Below are 21,921 nucleotides of genomic sequence, written 5' to 3' on the forward strand. Positions count from 1 at the left end.
AAAGTATGTCTTTTAGTGTGATTTAACTCTCGTACGGCAGGGTCCTCGCGCCGTTGCCGGTCCACCTCGCCCGTTGACGATCGGGCGAGGTGGCTACATGCAACTACTACTACTACACTTTAAGAAAAACATCTGGCGTTCTTTCGTTCTGCTTTTACAAAACATCTGGCGTCTTTCGTTGGTTTATTTCATCAATCAACGTCGTTTTGAACAAAATTTTTATTGTTTAATCACGCACAGGAGAAATCTCACCAGGCACTACCTTGGAGGTAAACAATGGCTGCTAATGGCAATGAGAGACAGAAGAAGTCGGCTTTTAGCTAACACTTACACTTCTACTTCTACTAACGTTTCCTACTGGAACATGCCAATGGCTGCTAATGGGGAATGAGAGACAGAAGAATTCGGCTTTTAGTTAACGCGCACGCTGCGAATTTTTTATTGTTCAACAACGCACAGGAGAAATCTCCCACCGGCACCACCTTGGAGGTCAAAGCGTAAGACTTGTTACTCACTACTACGACCACGACGACTACGAGGGACGAACGGGTGCCGCCTTAAGGAGCTTCGCCCCTAAAAGTTTTATGGTTCGAGTATCGATCGCTTGGGCAGATTGAAATTTTGCAGCGATCACGCTATAAGTGTGAAGCGTGATGTGTTGCATTTACGTAATTTATCGCGCGTTCTGAGCACGAGCTTGTTTTGTTACCGTGACGTTGTGAGGGGAAGACTTATTTCGATATCGCAGGTTAGTGCCGCCGCGCGTCAGCTGCGGCAGTTACCTGGCATGTGTTGTACGTTATGTGGTCTGCGTTTCTGTGGCTCTCATCCTATGGTGTCATTTACCGCTGTGTTGCCGCTTGTGTACATGCTACCAGTTTCACGTTTAATTCGCGCATGTAAATTAATCTGCGCCTCTGTGCTAAGCGAATGTGCCTTGCGCTTTTTAGTCATGCACGTATAGTGCACGTCTGTGCTCGTGCAGGAAGCTCTTCCACTATAGCAAGGGGCCCTTATGTGCTCGATGAAATTTTGTGATTAGGAAGTACAGAGCGCGAAGAAGTTGAGCAGAAAAATGATTTTGTAAAGTAAACCAACAGGATGTCCTCTATCAGACTAGCCGAATGAGGTATTGTTTTCTTTTACCACGCGCCTACTGGGGGCCCTGCACCTGCTCTGACGAAAACCTTAGATGCCTCAGCAAACGCGAAAATTGACCGCCGGCGTCAGCGGCGTCGGCATCCCGCGTCGGCGGCGTCAACACGAGGCTTGTCAAAAATCATCACGTAATGACGTGACCATGCGGCCAAAGGTTGTGATGTCATCATGACGTCGAATAACGTGACTTCACGCAATGACGTCAGCACATGACCTGATGTGGTGCAGAAAGGTTACAGTGCCTCCGGTCTTGGAGGCAGTGCAAAACAATGCTAGGTCACAAAGCTTTCGAGGGGGGGGGGGCATGAGGAACAATACATCAACTGAAGAAAAGGAAGACGGCTTTCGCCTTCGAGTGGTCTTAGGCGAATGCATAGGGACCCTGTGAGTTTTTTGTTTCTCTTATTAGGGAGTTTTAGTGCCGGGGACTCCAAGCCGCTTACCTATTCACCCTCTTACGTTTTCTTGTACTCTCAGCCGCACCCATGGACTATACAAAAGAACATAAGGGGCTTGCGTACGCAAGGCACTTTGGGGTAGCGGCACTAAAATTCTCTAAGAGGGAATTTTGAAGCTCGAGATCCCCAAGCCGCTTGTGTACGCCCGCTTTTGCGCTCTTGTGGCCTTAATACAATTACGTGCGCTGGTATCTCTGTTTCTTTTAAAAGCAGACCTGTTTAAGCTTGGAGAATCCCCGTTAGTGGCGAATAAAAATTGTCATCATCATGAACCGGCACGCAATTCGTCCGCTTCTTTATCTTCTACTTCGCTGCCAGAACACGTGCACAGACTTTTCCGGCGTGGTATGCAATGATTCTCACGTAACATTTGTCACGTGACATGTTCCAAAAATCACACCTGTTATATATGCTCGTCACAGAGTCACATCACGCAATACCAATTTTGGTGTATATCAAGCTAGCGAAACGTCCGCCAGCGCACCATGAGCGTGGCACGTAAGTCATGCTGTACATGACACGCGTGTCATGATTTTCATGGATGGATGGATGAAAGAACTTTATTGAGGTCCAATAGGTCGTGCTAGTTTCCTAGCCCGAAGCGGGCCGCTCCCACGTTGGGACCGAAAGACCTAGTCTTTCGGCCGCTTCGCGGGCCCGTTGGACTGCCCATAATTGTCCCTCTAATGTCGGACTGCGCAGAGCTGCGTCCCACCGCTCTTCAGTGTTTTCCTTGTCGCTGCGTAACGCGGAGCAACGCCAGAGCATATGAGTGAGATCTATTGTTTCGTGGCATGTTTGGCATGTTGTAGGAGTAGAGAACTCCGGATAAATCTTGGTAATTAAGAGCGGGTTCGGATAGGTTCTTGTTTGTAAGAGCCTTAGTGTAATGGCCTGTGCTCGATTTAGTTTACTGTGTGGAGGGGGGAAGACCCTGCGTCCTAGGTAAAAGTGCTTTGTTAGCTCGTTGTAAGAGAGGAGGTGATCCCTGCATTCTGAAACCTCAGCATCTTCTTGCCTTGTGGCTGCACGGTTGGCAAGTCCTCGTGCAGCATTGTGGGCAGATTCGTTGAGGTTCGCGGGAGCACCGTTGATTTCTCCCATGTGAGCAGGAAACCAGATGATCGTGTGTGGTTTGATTACCTTTCCCTTGAGAATTGCCAGAGCCTGTCTGGAAATAACTCCTTCATAACTCCTGTTATTTATGTTCGCCATACACTCTTGTCAAGCCATACTAATTTTGGTATATATCAAATTAACAAAACGGCCGCAAGAGCACCAAGTCTGTGGCATGTAAATCATGCGTTTCATGACATGCATGTCATGATTTTCATGTTATGACCAGTCATTTATGTTTGTCATACAGTCACATTATGCCATACTAATTTTGGTATACACCCCATGAACGAAACGGCCAGGAGAGCACAAATTCGTAGGCGGCTAGATAGGTAGATAGGCAGATACGAGGGTGGTCTGAAAAATTCTCGGCCTCAGTAAGAATCACGCGAGCGAGAACTTATAGCACTCATGTGCACGTTCATACAAGTCTCTGCAAGTCTCAGATGAAACGTCATCTAGTGCCGATTAGCAGTTTGGCTTTGACAGTCGATCACAGTGGGTGTAGTGTGAAGCACCGGAAGGCATGGAGAAGCTTGAGTACCGTGCGGTGATAAAGTTCTCTGTAAAGGAAGGATTATCTCCGAATGAAATTCACCAAAGGTTCGTTAAAGTTTACAAGCAAGATTTACCTTCATACTCCACAGTCAAGAAATGGGCTGCTGAGGGGGAGAGAGAGCATTGAAGATGACCCGCGCGAAGGGCGCCCAAAAAGTGCAACAACTCCTGAATTGATTGACCGTGTGCACGATATGGTTTTGGAAGACAGGAGAGTGAAGCTGCGTGAAATTGCCGAGGCTGTTGGCATCTCAGTAGAATGTGTATGTCACATTTTGCATAAAGAACTACACATGAAAAAGCTATGTGCAAGATGGGTGCCGCGCATCCTTACTCCTGAGCAAAAACGCAACCGCATGACGATGTCACAGCGTGCTTTGGAGCTGTTATAACAAAAATCCAGCGGACTTTTTGCGCAGATTAATAACAATGGATGAAACTTGGATTCACCATTACACACCGGAATCGAAACAATCAAAGCAGTGGACTGAAGCCGGGTCCTCTGCACCAAAGAAAGCCAAGTCAGTTCCCTCCGCAGGAAAGGTGATGGCCTCTGTTTTTTGGGACGCTAAAGGCATTCTGCTTGTGGATTATCTTGAAAAGGCTAAAACCATAGCTGGGGAGTATTATTCTGACCTTTTGACTCAATTGAATCAGAAAATTCGTGAGGAAAGACCAGGTTTGCTGAAGAAGAAAATCATCTTTCATCAGGACAATGCACCGGTGCACAAAAGACATCTCGCAATGGCTAAATTTTATGATTTGAAGTACGAATTGTTGGAGCACCTCCCCTATTCTCCTGACTTGGCCCCGTCGGTCGTGTTCCAAAAACTCAAAATCTTTCTAAGTAGGTAACGTTTTTCATCAAATGAAGAAGCGATTGCTGCTGTGGATGAGTACTTTTCAGGACTTCCACAAAGTCATTTTAAGGACGGAATCCTGGCTATGGAATATCGATGGACCAAGTGTGTAGAGTTGAGAGGAGACAATGTTGAAAAATAAAAATAATTTTGAAGGTCGAAAACGCTTTTTTCTACATCAGGCCGAGAACTTTTCAGACCACCCTCGTAGATACGCTCAAAGTCGCAGAAGTTCGCTAAGAAATGCTTCGCATTTAAAAAAAAACCAAGATAGACGCAAACGCAAAGGTCTTCATAGCTCGAAAAGTCACCGGTGATCACGATACTCCCTCATGCGAATTCTGAGCGCAGCTTTGTGTTGAGGCAACGCGAACTATGTTTGAATTTCTGGGTATCCGCATTGGAACATTCGTTACATATTGCCACAGAAACTGTCAGTGCTCGAGTGCTACGCACGCCACTCTGTGCATTGCAGGGGTCATCGACATCCCCGTTACGACAAGGGAGACAGTATAGCAGCGCACCCACGAGCCCTGCATGCGCACGAGCTCCGACCGAAGGGCGAGCACGCATGACGGAGGAAGAAAGCGATGTTAGAGGCCAGTGGCTCGTGATATCGACAGAATCCACGTTCGCTGTCTTTCGTCCTCGTTCGCTCTATCGGTTACGCCGACTATGCCAACGGCGATGCCGAACAACGCAGGAACAGACGCCTAAGAGCTGCGCTCTAAAATTACAGCGCGTATCGTAGAACGTCTGGACTCGAGTCGGCGTGCACAGCTCAGTTTCACAATAGTTTGGACACGTCTAATTCACTCCATAACCTTCATTAAATTTTTATCAATGTTCGTGCACAATTTCGCTTTCGCAATTTGTTTAGGAGCGCTAGATTTCGCGAATGAACAGCGCGTACATAGCCTCAGCCGTGCGCCCGTCGCGCGGAAAGACTATATATGGCGGACGCCGCCGGAGCGGAGGCGTGGCGGTGACGTGAACAGCGTCATCGCCGCGCCACGACGTCACTGCCCCGCCCATTCGCCAGACTCTCCCCATCGACGGCTCTGGATATAGCTATATAAGGATTAACAAGATGGATAGGTGGACTAGCTGGTGCTGTATTCCTTAGAAAGCTTAGAAGAAAAATTAAGAAACGCTGCACGAGGAAAGGAACACACGCAGTTCCTTTTAAACTAAAATTAAAAACTAATTGTGTGTTAGGCGTTCCAAAGCAGCTCACGGGATGTATATGCATGCGCCCATGGCTTAGCCAGGGGGTGGGGGAGGATTCTGAGTTCCCTTTCCACCCTCCTCGCTAAGCTAGTGGGTGTATGCGTGTGTTCCTATAGGGTGTAAATTAAGCCGACTGTGTACTTGAACAGGACGTGCCCTGTGGTCGGATAAATATAAGAAAGAGGGAGCGAGAGAGAGAGAGACGAGTCTATCCGGCAACGCTCACGAGAAGGCGCTCAAGCCACTACATGCGCTGCAGTACAGTCTCCTTATAAATGCATAGCTCAGCGCAAGTTCAACGAAATACGCACTACGTCGGGGCCACGCTATGGTATTCACTCCTCGACGGCTGCTTCTTCGCTTTGAGAAATGATGTTCTTCGAAGCGGTGCTGCATCTGTGAGCTCGTGCTGCTCGGTCGCTCTGAAAGCATCCGCATCTTGGTCCGCGTGACGCTTAGGATATACGCGTATATATACACGTTCGCGTAGTACGTGCGATTTGTCTGTATTGAAAAGCTCTTGGCTGTGCTCTTCCGGGATATGGCACCAAAAAAAGAAAAAAGCGCGCATTTGTTGCTGTCGTGTGTACGCGTCCATCTTTCATCCCGAGGACTGCACGCTTCGGCGTATGGCCGTGCGTGCATACGTACTGCAGCGTGCACGCCTATTCGAAGGGCGAAGAAAGCGGCACGAAGCAAATTAAGCACGCCTCGTATTGGCCACGGAATCTCTTCTTCTTCCTCTGCGAATGGAAATCCTGTATGTAGGAAAACATGCATGGGAAGCAGGCGACCGGACGAATGAGGTTTTCCTCGAAGAAAATCTGGAGGGAGGGATGAGGAAGCTCTCCACTGTTTTCAGTTTCAGTTTATCGAGCATTTCTTTGCCACACTGAGTGGTAAGTGATGTTAATAGGCAAAGAACACATGTTGGTATACAGTGATTATATTTGAATACAAATAGACATAAAACGAAACAGTAAGACAAAAAAAAAACACGACAGGAATTAAAAGATGCTGAACCTGAACAGCTCGACGGGATTCCTGACCCTTCGCGATATTTCACCGTGAACAAGGGAGAAAAAAAATTAACATATCTCGAGCTAGTTGGTTGTTCATCACAAAAAGGCATGAAGAGGCAGATACAGCGTGCGCACTTCACGAAGAAGGACGCAAGGAGCACGAAGCACGAGCGCTGTGCCTTGTGTTCCTTGCGCCTTTCTTCGTGAAGTGTGCGCTCCGTATTTTTATTTCGATGATACGCAGGAAAAACGGTGACCTGGAGTTCTGCTGTACTTCGCTCTTTTTAGTACGGAAACTTATATTGCGTGCTTACGAGATTCCGTGCTGCCGCGCCGTAGCACGACGCATGCGTAGCAATTGTTTGTGTTTTATGCGTTAAGATGCCAGTTTCCGCAGACAAGGTTGAGCGAGGGAGACGTCTGATTAACTTACAAGGAGCCCTCGATGATTGACTGTGGTGAAATTAGTCGAACAGTCGTCTCTTATATAGATGACATATGTATCATATGATATATCTCAGTGTACTTATTGCCAACTGCTCATCCATTCCCGACTGTGCTTGCACATGTTAAGTTGATTGCACGGCACGACGAGCACGTTTTCCTTTAGCGACTGTTGAGGCACCCCTTTAATGGGAAAAAGAAGGAAAAAAAAAACGATAACAGATGCGAGAGTCTGCTCGGCCGCCTGATGAAGGCATAGACGAACGGTATGCTTCCAGGAAGCGACGTCCACGCCTCACGAGAAGACGAAGAGGCTGATTTATCGTTTACGCCATCACGCAGACAGCAGCGGCCAGTGGCATGACTTCCTTAGACGATGCTGGCCGTATATGGGCACGTTCGAGAGACACACGAATCTTGACTCCTCGAGGGGTACTCTCCTCTCCTCACTGACCGGACCGCAGGGTATGGAGGAGATGGGATCTACTACGCAAGCAAGACTCGCCGTACACTTCGATCTCCGCACGCTGCCAATCTAAGACTCCCCGAACGCTGTCAGCGGGCCTCCTTGTTCTTCGCTAAGGTCCCCTTCGCCTCTGAAGCAACGGCAAGCCGCCCGAGCGGCGATGCGATGTGATGCGGGGTGCGGGCTCGCGCGCGCGCTTTTCGCGAGGCAGCTTCGGCGTCGTGTAATAATGGAAGTCCATCATCCGGGGAGGAACAGGAGGGAGGGAGGCTTCTGAAGAACGACGACGGACGCCGTGTAGGCCCTGCATGGTCGAGGCTTCGGCAGGCTTGAGGCAACAGCAGAAGTGGGCGGGCAAGAGAACGTGCGTTCTCTCTTTCATAGCAGTGTAGGTTGCGTCTCTCTCTCTCTCTCTCTTCCTTCCTTCTTTCTCTCTCTTTCTCCTCGGGGGGGGGGTTGTTTCCTCCTCTCCCTCGTCTCTACCACCGCCGCGCCTCCGCCGGCGCGCTTGACAGGTGTGCCGCCGCGCGGCTGCCTTGCACGGTGCGAGCAGGTTTCGTACGGCGGCTCGGCCGGTGGGGCGAACAAGTGGCCCCTGTAATTAGAAGGCTGCCCTCCTCCCGTTCCCCCCACTACCGCCGCCTCGCCCTGCCCGGCCCGCCTGCCCTGCCTTCGCGTTCTGAGCTTGGCTTTTGGTGGCCGGTGCTGCCGGCGGCTTTCGGAGGCAATCTCTCCTCCGGTCCTCCCGAAGACTTCGGCCGGCCGTGCTCGGCGGTAGCGGCGGTCGTCTTGTGCGCGTTGTGTGCGTGTGTGAGTGTAAAGAGAGAGAGAGAGAGCGAGTAAGCGCCTCGACCATTGTGCTGCGGCTACCTTTGCGTGCGGCTTTGCCTCGGGAACTTTTAGAGTGCTGCTCGAGGAGCGCGACTCGCCGTGTCAAGTGCGCGCTCGCGTGTCTCCTGCCGGTTTTCATTCGACGAGACGACGACAACGTCGTCGCCGCCGAGGAATCGGCGCCAGCGATACGGCATGTGGCCCGTGTCTCTATCGAGGCGCCTCTCGGTCGACAACTCGGTCGGCATGTCAAAGGGACAGCCTGCTTCGAACAAGGTGGCGACGACGGTGGCGTTGCGACAACGACGCGCATTTCACGTCCCTTGATTTTTCTACGAGAGGACGGAGATCGAGGGAAGCATCGGAGGATATATCGAAGCAGGTGTTCCGTGCGCGTGACAACTGCCTGCATCCACTGTTCCAGGAGTGTCTCGATCTTCGGCCGGTACTTCCGCGCACCCTGGACGACACGGCTTCGTCTGTGTGCACTGCGCATTGCGTTACCGTTTCTGAGTTTGGTCGTGGACACCGCACTCTTTCCCTTATTTTTTTCTTTCGTTTCTTTCTTTCTCTCGCGTCACTTTCGCCGTGTTGTTCGTCGATGACCGGCGACGCTCCTGCGTTTCGCTTTCGCCCTCCTGGTCACCCGCCAGCGATTATTCTACGCGTCGCGTGACGTGAAGCCTGCCACTCGGAGATGGATTACGACTGCGTTCGCTGAAGACAGTGCTAGTTCTCTGTTGTGACGGCCATTTTCTTCGGGCGTCCAGGTATCGTGTGTGCGCGGTGCTTCGCTTCCTCGACTTCGGCGAGCCCAGTTACGCTACTGTTTGTCCCGTTGTGCCGTCGACGACAAAGTTACTCGCGTGCGACGATCGAGAACCGACAGCCATGTCGACGACGATCATGGGTCGTCAGACGACAATCACCGGCACTGCGCCTCCAGCCAGCAAAGTTCTGGTGTGCCGTCAGTGGTGGAAAGTGTGCTGGGTGTACGGCGACCAGTACAAGCAGTACCGGGAATTGTACGGCCGCAAGAGGACTACAACGGTGCACGTGCAGCAGGCGATGTGAGTATGCGCGCATGCGCGCGGGAGTACCTGTACGTCTCTAGTGGTCACGCGTTGTCTCTGCACGCTGAGACACTTCCGGCCGTCAGCATCCGCGTGCCTTCAATACTTGAGTTGTAATAGAAATGACGTTACATTTATAGTGACATAGAAAGAGAGAGAAATGCCTTAATGATATGATGGGGATGTTAGCCTGGCTTCTCGCCTGACATGCTGCTCGAGGTTTTGGGTGATAAGACCTCGTGGCCCGCAAGAAAGTCAACAGCGATTTCGTAGCGCGTAACGCACAGGTGGTACTTTGTCATGGGCCGAGAATATGTCGCAGTTCTATAAGCTATATGGAGTCCCGTTGAAGGTGCAGTGCCGCTTTGACTGTCTCTTTGAAGCGCATCGTCTGCAGTCACACAAAACATGTTGCAGATCTTTTGGGGATTTACATTGAATGCATATTGACGAGTCAGACATTTCATTGCGTTCCATTTAGAATTCCTGTCGAATTTCAGCAGAATGCCAGACTTGCTTCTTTTGCTAAGAGGGGAGTGATAAACTGCAGTCAGGTAATCTGCAGACAACGCTTACAAATGTGTATATGCGTAGTAATACTATAGCGTTTCCTTTGCTGCCTTCAGTGAAGAGCAATATAGGTACACTCAACATCAAAAGTTTGCGGGATGGTGGCTCCGCAGAAAATGCGAATTTCAGCTTTATTAGTATACGCAGTGCTTCTTATCTATAGCTGGTGACTGTATGAGTTGCAATACCAACTACAGGCTGGAACATTTAGGAGGTTGTGTTCCCAGAGAAAGCGAGAATAAAGCTTTCTCGGACATTTCTCTTCCCACAAGTTCTTGGGTTTTCGTGTATACCTGTCTTCCTCGGTCCAGTTGTCGTGGGCACAAGTTATTGAACATTATACCTAACCTAACTGACACTCTAACGTGACCTTCAATCGACTTCCTGTCAAAATGCAAATGAATATCGTGCCCTATTTTTGCAACGTACAAGCGTGCCATACGCTCACGGACTGTAGGATTGCAATGAATCGTTTCTATCTAGAAACGTTTCTATCTGGCGTAATTATTTGGGGCGCGCTGTGGCGTCCAAGGCAAGCCCTTAGTGCACGTGCTCCCGGTTTTACTCGGCAGTCTGATAGTTAATAACGTCGACGAGGGGAGCACCGAGGCGTGAAATAAGTCATTAGTCTTTATTTTATGTATTAGTAATGGTCACACATGTAGCTCTATAGCCTCTTCGACCCTCCGCAGAGTGTCGTTTTCTTTCCTTCTTTTACTGCTTTTATCGGCCATGTTATAGGTACGACTGCTGCGCGCTTTTAAGTCACGCGAATGACAGGGGCTATATTTATGGTCATGCCCTCCTTATCTCCTTCGCACGGCGATCGGTGCAAACTGGAACGTATATAGGGCCAGGAACTGTGTCACTTGGCTGCTGTACATACTTCTTCTTCTGGGAGGGCAGGTGGCTTCTGCAGCGAGCAGCTGTAATGAGCAGCTGCCTGGCGTTCGTGCCTATAGGTGTGGTCGCGGCGAACGAAATAGGTAATTGGATTCGGACGGGAAGCGAGGAAGGTTATATGCGGTAGCGTTTCTGCCAACTACTGGATGTGCGTGTACGTGTGCATATATGTATGAGTGTTTCTATCTTCATTTGTCTAGCGGCCAACCTGTGTTATTCTGGCGAGAGCACGTGAAGCTGCACTATGGAGGTTACGAGGTACATGAGTCGGACTATAGGCTGCGACTTTTGATCCAGCCCACCTATACAGAGTAATGCTCGTGACAAAGACCTAATTGTAGATTGTTCATCACGCAGTTACGAGTATGTATAAAGTCAAGAATATGGCGCATTGAAACTGAAATATCTTACCAGCGCCTTGATACCCCCCAAAATCAGTTCAGTGTTTACCCGCAGTGGTGGCTTCGCGGCTGTGGCATTGCCCTCCTAAATTCCGAGGAGCGCGGGTTCGAACCCCAGCCACGGTTGGTCCATTTCGATGGGGGGGGGGGGGGGCGAAATGCAAAAATTGCTATGGGGTTAGAGTTTCGACTTGGTTTTGGCAAGTAAAATCCCGCAATTTTTTATTTATAATTTTGGTATTGCTGCCCATGTGTTTCTAGCGATTCACCGTACACCGTTTTCTGACCACGTACTTGTGTTTGTTGAGAGAGCTGCCGATAGAGAGAGACAGTTAAGCTGTAGAGTTGGTGGTGAACGTTGCGACGGGGCAACCTTTCCTTGAGGTCGCCATTCTCATCACGTATTGTCCATCGGACGGTTGACTCGGTGACTCTCGCGCGAGGACCCGAGCTTTCCCGTACATTTGAAGCCCTCGAACTCATCAGCAAACTTTCATAAGCATCAGCAATATCCCGCTGTACCATTGTACCTTCACGTCTCAAGAGACACGCCTCTGTGTTGCACTTGCTCTTGCGGCGTGAAAGGGTCGCAATAATCGTTAAACGCTTCGAGAAGTCGTCAGTTTAAAGCACACATCGTGGTCGACCGGACGGGTCCCTTAAGAGGTTTTCTTTGAACTCTGTTAATGACGCGAAGCCCGCTGGCATGCGCGCTTCTTGCGGCCATGGCCGCGGACCATTACGTATACACACCCGGCCATGGCGTCTCATGCAAAGCGCATACTCTGCATGCGCTAATGAAGCAGCGTCCGCAGCGTGCGGTAACACCGTGCCTAAGCAAAGACGGCGCGGCCAAGTTCGACGCGCATGGGCTGACTCGCCTCTCGGGCCTCACCACAAAAGCCGCATCTTCTGGGAGACAACGAGCGCGCATATTCTATCAACGCAGGCTCGCTCGCGCCGGGCGCTTCTCCATGCACCGCAGGGGACGACGCCTCGAGAATTCATTAGCATATCGGTGCTTGTTTGTGTATGGACTTGACGGCTGCTCCGCTCGGCGCGGCTAATAGTCGGTGCTACGGCTGTTAGCGAGCTAGAGAACGCGTATAGGGCCAGTGCCGTGGCTGCCCGCGGAACGCGCTTGATGCATATACGCAACCTCTTCTTGAGCCATGGTCCGTGGATGAGCCGCATACGCATCCTAAATGACGAACGTGCAGGCAACACTGCAGGTAGCGCGCGATCCAATCGGGAGCCGAGTTAGTGGACCTCGCCCCAATAATTGCGGTTGGTTAACTCGTACGCGTGCATCGTATTGTTCACCCAGCTCTTTATAAATAACATGCCAAGCTTTTATCCAGGCTTCTCGGTAAGCTCGGCACTTCCCTGCAAGTGTTCAATCGTGATCGAAAATCGTGGTTCACGATTGGTGAGCGCCTTCCCTGTAATTTTTTTAAACATTTTATTTATTTGATTTAAATATACTGCAGGCCTTCCTCGGGCCCATGCGGGAGTATACGCAAACAATACAAACAGACAATACAGCTAAACGAATTATAATAATAATAATATCTGGGGTTTAACGTCCCAAAACCACGATATGATTATGAGAGACGCCGTAGTGGAGGGCTCCGGAAATTTCGACCACCTGGGGTTCTTTAACGTGCACCTAAATCTAAGTACACGGGCCTCAAACATTTCCGCCTCCATCGAAAATGCAGCCGCCGCGGCCGGGATTCGATCCCGCGACCTTCGGGTCAGCAGTCGAGCGCCATAACCACTAGACCACCGTGGCGGGGCAGCTAAACGAATTGAATAGCTTGGCATAATCGTAAAAGTAAAATAAATGACAAGTACATTCATGGAAGGTCATAACAATGTACTGCACATATATAGTTTATAATACAAGATAATTACTGAAATCAAGGTAAATTTCAGTATTAGTCATGTACATCAAGAAAACTAATATTTCCGATATGTTGAGTAAATGAACCCAACAAGACACAATTCGTAGCTTCTTCAGATGATGCATTCAAATGCAAAAATGCGCTAGGAAAGAAGAAGATCTTGGTTATCTCAATTGGCCAGCGCACGGCTTCCCACCACTCGCACGGAGTTTGTACGTGTGAAAAATGCGCTTTCGTGAAACTCGTCTGACGATCAACCGATGCCATGTTTACGCTACGTCTCACCAGATCTTGCGCATTGCAGTTCTCATGTCATCCAATTAGCAACGAAAATTGGTTGCACGCGCTCTGTACAAATAGTGGATGGCTCGAGTACTGTGCGCCACTAATCCTTCCGTGTCTAGTTTTCATTTAGCCGCGGCGTCATCGTGCAGTGCAGTGAAAACGAGCATTTTCTTTTACTGCAGCACTGCAAGCAGATGATGAGATCAGCGGTTTATACACACTCCACCCCCCCACCCCACCCCCCTCCCTTCATTAAATAACAAGAACAGACTAGCACGATGATGATGATGATGAAAATAGTATAGTATATCCTATAGAGCTCAAAACGCCTGCTTGAGACGGAGTACAGCTTCCGCGATGGTGCACCGATTTAGCGAACAGAGTGCGACAGCCCGAGCCTTTTAAACGTCGCTCACGGGCGGATAAGCCAGGCGTGACTATCGGCAGACAGAAACAGCCATCTTCAACCCCCCTCCCCCTAACTCCCCTCCTTCCCTACCTCTTGGTCTTCTTTATCCGCTCTCGTCAAAGCCGCCGAGAAACGTGCCGCGCGCTTATCCCCCCACTGCGTCACCTTCGGCGAGGCCTCGATTGTAGAGACCATCCACCAGGCATCTCTTCGAGTCCCCTTCGGCAAGCTCTCGATCGTAAGACCCGAGACACATCCGAGCACGCGGCTTATACGCGCTGCACCAGGAAGACACGGGCAAAGTCTTTTGAGAATACCTGCCATAGATGTCTCTGCAGCGGCAGAAGCTTTCAGCACTGTCCATTGTCGCTGGTGCGATTGAATAGTGCGCGTACGACGTCGTCGTTGTGGGTTGGGGCACCGCGAAGGCCGCCTTGGCAATCGCGGAGCGGATTCTGCAGGCGGAGGGCTAGACTAGACGGACGGCATTCTGGTCGGGGTGTGGTGTGTCTCTCTTCTTCGTGGGGCTCGCCTTGCTCGCGTATGTATATGTATGCAGCACGCGTTGAGAGTCTCCCCCAGCTAATAGTTTTCTTCCAGATTATAGAGAAGAGAGCCCGGTATCTTCGTGCTCGTCTCGTCCGCCGTGGGCGAGGTGTGCTCACAACGCCAAGAAGCGCTTGCGCGACCGATGAAGCGTAATGAGAGCATGTTGTAGAAGGACACGCCTGTTTCGTTGGGGGCAAGGAACGCGATGACGAGCTGCTCCCGGGGACCTGTCAGTTATCGTCATCTGCGCATAGATCCATTTAGTTGTGGCCCTCGCTGTGCTGGAGACGCCGGAAGAACTCTCGGTACGAAATTTTTGTTATGGCTAGCTTCGACAGGCCGGCATTAATGAAAAAGAAGGTGATGAGCGTGTATCTGGACGACCTTCAGGACACTGCGACAGGCTTCATTCGTTGATGAAGAACAGGCCTTAACGTCGCTTCTGCCGTGACGACAAAGTTGTGTTTAAGCTTTGCGTTGCATTTACTTACAGCGCGAAAGAAATAAAAGACTAAGCAAGGACGGCATAAAAATTGGGGGACGCTTAAGCTTCGCCTTTAAGAGTCGAACGTGACAGCGATATCCGGGCCCATCCTCATCGTGCTCTATTTCGCTTGGTCACGGAGAAGATGATGATTTTTCGCTCACAACCAGCGACGCCGACGCCGACGCCGACACCGGAATTTCGGCGGAACGAGCTCTTTAACGCTATCGCGTTAAAACGAGTGTGTGTTGTTCTTACATACTTGATGTTTGGTTTCTCAGGTGTGCGTATCAACTTTGGCAAATAGCCAGTGGGAGCAGGGGGGAGGGGTTAAACCTCCCGCCCGAAGTTTTTCAATGTTGCATGTGTGTATATGCACATAAAAAATCGTGTCGATGTGTGTTACTGCGTGTGTGTTACTGCGACTTGTTCACAGCGCCCATAATCTCATCTCTGACCTAACACCACGAGTAGGATGCCGGGCCTTCCGTCAGGCTAACATAGCACTCCAGTTTCTCATTACTTGGCGTCTCTTGCTCTCTCAAGTCGTTCTCAGAGCCACACCTGCTGCGTCACGGCGTCCTTTCATGGTCCCTCAGTAACGACTCAATTGACTGCCACGTCACAAGGCAGGTCGGGTGTTCGTGAACTTTACAGCGCGGGCGGCACCAAATGCGAGACGGTCTCCTTTGTGTGGAGCCCACAAAGGCTCCGTAATGTGCCCTTGGCGGGCGCGGACTTCCATGCCGATAATAATGGCGGGCGTCTTCGTCATCTGAAGGTCTGAAAGAGTTAGGTTGAAGGAACGGCGAAGATGTGCTTCCGCATTTAGATTTATATAATACTCCACACATTGTACTCGGCAGCCCTTATACTGAGTGTACGGCCGCTTGCAAGGATACGAATTATCTGGCTAACACAAACCAGCCGCCCGTTGTTCTGTTGAGAATTGTGACGTTAAATGAGTCTATAGTTAGACCTTCATGCCTTTCGTGAGAGTACATAATGAGTGATTCTAGCGTACTTAACGTATGCGAGCGCCAAAATCTCTGAGGTTGCAGTCTTAAACACAGCTTAGCGTTACTACAGTCCGTCGGCGTCAAAAGTTAAGAGACCACCAGGTCTGAGAGAACTTTGAATTTTCCAGCAATTTTTCTGAATGCGTTCGGTCGAACTGCACAGTACATGTTGTTGGCGCGTTTTAGAACAGGCCGGAAATCTAAAGTCCAGGCTGCCTGCTGAAGCAGCTGGAGTATTCAGCTTATTTATTGTGTCTCGTGGTCCATAAAAGTTTGACGCTTAGTGTACATCCCGTAGGGAGCATGTGCAGTCGTGAGCAATACGAAAAGGAACACTGAGGTTACTCTCAAGAGGCCATAGTGGTTAAGCCCGGCTGCCAAGCAGAAAAGAGTTCACAACACTGGAATTACACGCCATTGCGTGAGGGTCTTGCCCTTGGGTCTCTACCAATGGGGGCTCGCTCAGGCACAAGCTCGATGTTCTCTTTCACATTGCTCCTGACTGTACATTAACTATAGCTAAGATTGGGGTTACGTAGGAAGCCGTGTACAGCAACTCCAGCGCAGATTGAAGAACGGATGATCAGTAAGGCAATTCGACGTGACATCGTATCTTAGGAGAGGTTTGCAAAGTCCGTCTTCCCCTTGCTTTCTTATTTATTCTTAATAATCTTCTCTTTCTTTTTCGCTCAGTTATGAAAGCTGACGTGAAACCCTCGCAGTGAATATTTTCTGATGCCATGTCTGATATGCGGCACTGAGAGTACAGGAGGTCGTGGAAGCAAAGAAGATGATTAATTCCTTTCGGGGGTTGAACTAATGTATCATAGATAAGAGGATAATGATGACGAGGAATAGAGGTTAATGGAGGGACCTTATCGTTTAAATTTCATGGTGGAGGATCTGAAAGAGAAAGAGTTGAATACATTATAGATAGGTTATCAGCATGCTAAACCGAAAAGTTTAATGTTGAAGTTCAAGTTTGAGGAGAAAAATACTGCGGGTGCTAGTGAACGTAGGAACACTATTGTTTGCGAATGTAAAAATAGTTTTTCGTTGTACTGATGGCACACTGCCGGACGTGACATTAAAAAAGGAGTCGCACCACGTTGTTATTGTTGTAAACGTCTAATGACTGAAAACAAGAACTATAGAAGAGACCGGAAGGACTGTCATCTAAGCCGTGCTTAAATATATTTTTCATTTGGTATTCATTGTGTTTATACTACAACAACAACAACAATAATAATAATAATAATAATAATAATAATAATAATAATAATAATAATAATAATAATAATAATAATAATAATAATAATAATAATAATAATAATAATTTCTGTATTTGCATCATTACACTGATGAAGGAAAGCTGCATGTAAAAACTGCTCTTCGTAGAGCCAGCTTGACAAAGGCCCATAGCTGCGTTTGCACAGAAGCCTCAGCTGTGGTAATTTCGATGGCATGCGAAATAAGCAAACTGGGGACACCTTACTCTCAAACAAAAACACTGTAACAACAATGTAACTGCGAAATCTAATTTAAAAGCCTAATATGTATTTCTGGCAATCTTGTACTGTGTACAGTGCAGGAAAACTATACCAGCTGCACTGTGCAAGATAATTTATTCTCGGAGTAATTTGTTTTCGGGGATCAGCATCCATTGATTAACCATTTGAGTGTGTTTTCTGTTTATTTAATTTTTGTTGTTGCTGCTGTCGTGTTTTTCGCGCCGCATCCCGGGATAGAATATTAATCGATTCATCGATCAGGAGTCACCGACCGCTACATGCGCCGTTGCGCATACGCCCCCCTTTTTTTCGCAACTACGCAACTCATATGCCCTCAGGACTAAAGCTGCTCTTCGAGGACGAAACCGCTAGAATACGTCTTCCCGTATACCTTCCGCAGCCCTCTCTGTCCGACTTTCATCGCGATATAACTAGGGAGGCCCCCCACGGAGATGGAACGACGGCGCGCGTGCGCACCCACCGAGGCTTCTCCACATAGCATCGAGGTGCCGATGATCGGTGAACCCCGCAGAGAGGTGGATCGAATGCCGATAGCTTGAACGTTTTGTTGTTTTATGCGATTTATGTACTTACGCGTTTCGTTGGTTGCTCGCGAGAAGGAAGGGTTGATGGAGCTGGCAGGGGCTGAAATTAGAGGTGGCAGTGAAACGAGCTTTCGCTTGATCGAGTGGCTTTAATTTACTCCGCGTTCTCACACCAGGAGGCGCAAAGGAGCGGAAGCCTGTTTCATCGAACATTAAAGAGTTAAGAGAAAAAAAATAAAAAGACGAAAAATTCCTGCCAGCTTCCTTTATTGTTGTAGTCGTTGCTTTTTAGTGGTAATAGTTTGGTGTAGAAGAAAGAAAGGGGGAGGGCACTGAGGGAAAGTGAAGAGGGGCGTGTTGGCTGAGGTCGTTAATCCGTTCAATTATGGCGGTTCTAAAAAATTACGGCGCGAAAGTGGCCCGTCTATACGATCCGCGTTACAAATGAGTTAATAATTGTAATTGAGCGCCGATGTCATATTCCGATCCCGCCCCCTTCCATACACTTTTGTTGGGTCTCGTATGACACGGAGAAGAGGCTAGGCCTCTCATACTTTTAATTTATTGATATAACTTGCTGAAGGCGATGTGAAAGTGTTTTGAAACTGAGCAGGAGAGGTGAAGACTATTTATATATGTAGCCTTAGCTTTCTCTCAATCCGAAGACTAACGCAGTGAGTGCTCTTCGTGATTGTTTAACGGACACAAGTTTAGTGAGCTGTTTGTGATTTGCAGTATTGCTTCTCTTCATCGTATTGTGTTGTTAATGAACATATCTATAGTCATGTTATATGTAAGTGCATAAAAGCTATCTGTACAGGTTATATCCGCGGTAATCTGTGTGACCACCCTGTATGCATCGGACTCTGCCCTTAGAGGTATTCTTTGTACGTCAGAGATCGTATATGTGTACATATGCTTAATGCTTGTGATTATTATTTTATGATCTCTTGTTTTTTGTTTTTGTGTTTTTTTTTTCACAATTAATGTCATAATAATAATTGTTGGGGTTTAACGTCCCAAAACCACTATGTGATTATGAAGGACGCCGTAGTGGAGGGCTCCCGAAATTTCGATCACCTGGGGTTCTTTAATTAAAGCGTGCACCTAAATCTGAGTACACGGCCCCATGCATTCTTGCTTCCATCGAAAATGCGGCCGCCGCGGCCGGGATTCGATCCCGCGACCTTCGGGTCAGCAGTCGAGCACCATAACCGCTATAGAGCACCGTAGCGGGTGTTATTCGTATCATGATTATGGTATAGCCGGCTCTAACGTAGTCTACTATCCCGCGTTTTTCATAAATAAAGTTCTAAAAATCCGTTTGGCGGGCGGCGATTCGATATTAAGGCAAAACTTGTTCACGCGATAGCCGTGAATATACGACGCACACAGCTATGCATTAGCCCGACCTAATAGAGTTCTAGACCTTCCGCAGTCGACCGTATCACCCTTGTACGCTGATATAGGGTCATCCTTCTTCTCGTGCCTGTTGCCCGCGAGACCCCTGACCGTTGTATGGGCCGCTTTTCGTGACCGAACACAGTCACACCGGTTTCAACGGAAACTCGGCGTACAAGATATAGCGTGAGAACGCGTCGGATCAGCGTCCACATTTGTAAACGCTATCGCCGCACACATTTGACCACCGTAGCACATATCCGCGGTCACTTGTAGAGCCCAGAATAAATGGTACAGCAGCTGCCGAAGAGGAGATAAAACCGTATACGTGTCTTTAGAAGCCGCCGTGCCTCGCACAAAAAAAAAATAATAAAAAAACCTTTTTCGAATCGTTGGCTATATATATACAGTCGATAATGTGTCGAGTCACGCAAACCATCGACTGCGTCTGTTTGATGGATGGATTGACGGTAGTAGACGGCGGCGCTTTCAGATACGGCGTGGCGTGGTGTGGTGGGTCGGTACATCTTCTATACTTCAAAAAAAAGAAAGGAAAGAAACAATAACAAATAAATAAGATGGGAAATCTGGGTCACGTCTTCTTCGTAGCTGGGGTGGGCCCGATCTCCCGGCGAAATTGCTTCGGACGTGTAAAGTGCCGACCATATATATATATATATATATATATGGTCGGCACTTATATATATATATATATATATATATATATATATATATATATATATATATATATATATATATATATATATATATATATATTTCTTTATCGAGTTCACGGCGATAAGCAATCTGTGTGCATGTGCGACGACGCACCTGTCCCTCCGGTGTGTACTTGACTTCCCGGCATCGTGGCCGAGACTGTGCGTGTGTGTCTGTGCATGTGTCGCCCGTCTGACCTTCGTCGTCGATAAAGTTAATAACGGACAGGTCCGCGAACAAATGAGCGCTTCACTGTGGAGCCCGAGGAACTGGGGGGTCGAGGAGTTTGCGCGCCGCGCCGTTCCACTTTTACGAAGTGCGTCGTCTTGCCTGGGCAGCTCGCCCCGTTTAAATTATAACGCGCCTCTGCGGGTGCAATAAGCTCTTCGGGGGTATAGTATAAATAGAAGTATACGGTTTTTGCCCCGGGCTCCTTAATGGACATTTATTAAAACGCTGGCCTCTCCGAGGAAAAAGACGAAGCCCTAAAACGGCGGCGCAGAATTTAATGCGTGTTTATTTTTTTTTCTACCTCGCGGTGTGGGCTTTTTTTCAAGCCCATTTCCCTCGAACGGACGGTGTAATTTGTGAGCATGGCGGTCAGAGTCCCACGCCATGATGTACGGTAACCTTTCTTTATCACTTCTTTTCTGTGTGTTTGTGTGTGTTCTACATAGCCGGCGGGTCGAATCGGTGAATAAACTCTATATCGTCCCTAGAAAAAAAAATTAACAGAAGCAAGAAAGAAGGGCGTTAAACGTCGAACGAGCCGGTTTACCTAACTTTACTACACTTCAAGTTCTCGAGGCTCCCGTATGAGGTCTTGCGTTGACGGGGTGCAGATAGCCAGCTGAGAGAGAGAGAGAGAGGGACAGACGTAGAGGGAGAGGGAGGGAGAATCAAAAAGGTGTGTGGGCGGCTCTCAACTTGTTTTGAAGCTCGGCTACAACGTGCATCGTCGGAGGGGAAGGGGGGGGGGGGTAGTTGATTTTCGTTTAAACCGAATCGAGTACAAATCAAATAGTGCCAGAAGTGAATCGAATCTAGTATCGATTTTTGTTCGAAAAGGTTTCTATTGTTGTGCAGCCGTTTATACAATAATTATAAAATCATCTTCGCAGCCTAACATTCGTAATTTTTTACAGCATCAAAAAGTACGAATGGAGCGTGAGGAGGACAAAAAAAAAAAATGCAGATTCTTCCTTTACGTGAAATGTATGGCTTTCTGAGCAAAGTGTCGCGGGATACACTACGGTTATGAAACGGTTATGAACTATACAGGGTGCCCAAGCTATCTTTAGCCAGAGTTTAAAAATATGCCGACGCACTCACTGACGACGCGACCAAATGCATGTTGCTGACTATTGCCTGGAGTAAGTCAGACTATCTTTTGTGCTCTGAATAATTGAATAATTAGGCCACTTTAATTAACCAACTTTCGAAGGAACGAAGTTGGGCAAAAAATCCCACTGAGAAAGTTATAGATCAGATTGCAAAACGTCCTATTAGAAAGTTTCTAACTTTCTGTCTATGAAGTGTGAGTGTTTTTCTGCTTACCACAGATTCCCGCGAACTACAAAAAAATAACATGTGACACACCCGCTTGCGCGCCAGTGCGCGCGATGATTCGAGTGCACCCTAACGTTCCGCATGCAAACGACCATAGCATTTGCCCGGTTGTGCTGCCTCGACAGGGCGGCAACGATGGCGGTGGCTGTGCGACGAACACGTTTTGCTAGTGGCAACACAAGCGATAACCCCTGCGTCTGCTTATCGCTGTCATGAACCGGCGCGAGGGAAGCATATCGTTTGTACGCGGAGCGTTAGGGAGCACTGGAAAAGCGGGCATGTCACGTGGTATATTTTGTATCTAGCGGGCTTCTGTAGTAAGCAGAAAAACACTAATACTTAATAGATAGAAAGTTAGAAACTGTCTAATCGGACGTTTTGCAAACCGATGTACAACTTTCTCGTTGGAATTTTTCGCCCAGCTTCGTCACTTCA

General features: G+C 48.5%; 1 protein-coding gene across 2 annotated transcripts in view; it reads left to right on the forward strand.

Annotated features, from left to right (window-relative positions):
- The window catches only part of LOC119396358 (protein prickle), a 463,939-nt gene that overhangs the window by 383,914 nt on the left and 58,104 nt on the right, over positions 1-21,921 (forward strand). The window contains exon 1 of one of the 2 annotated variants that reach the window (XM_037663550.2): positions 8,803-9,213. The exons of the other annotated variant lie outside the window; for it this stretch is intronic. Coding sequence (XP_037519478.1) covers positions 9,035-9,213 — 179 coding nt within the window. The 5' untranslated portion in view covers positions 8,803-9,034. Of the gene's footprint in view, positions 1-8,802; positions 9,214-21,921 lie in introns of those variants that run through there. 2 annotated transcript variants of the gene reach the window in all.

Source organism: Rhipicephalus sanguineus, chromosome 6 (assembly GCF_013339695.2).
Source record: "Rhipicephalus sanguineus isolate Rsan-2018 chromosome 6, BIME_Rsan_1.4, whole genome shotgun sequence".
Taxonomy (NCBI): domain Eukaryota; kingdom Metazoa; phylum Arthropoda; class Arachnida; order Ixodida; family Ixodidae; genus Rhipicephalus; species Rhipicephalus sanguineus.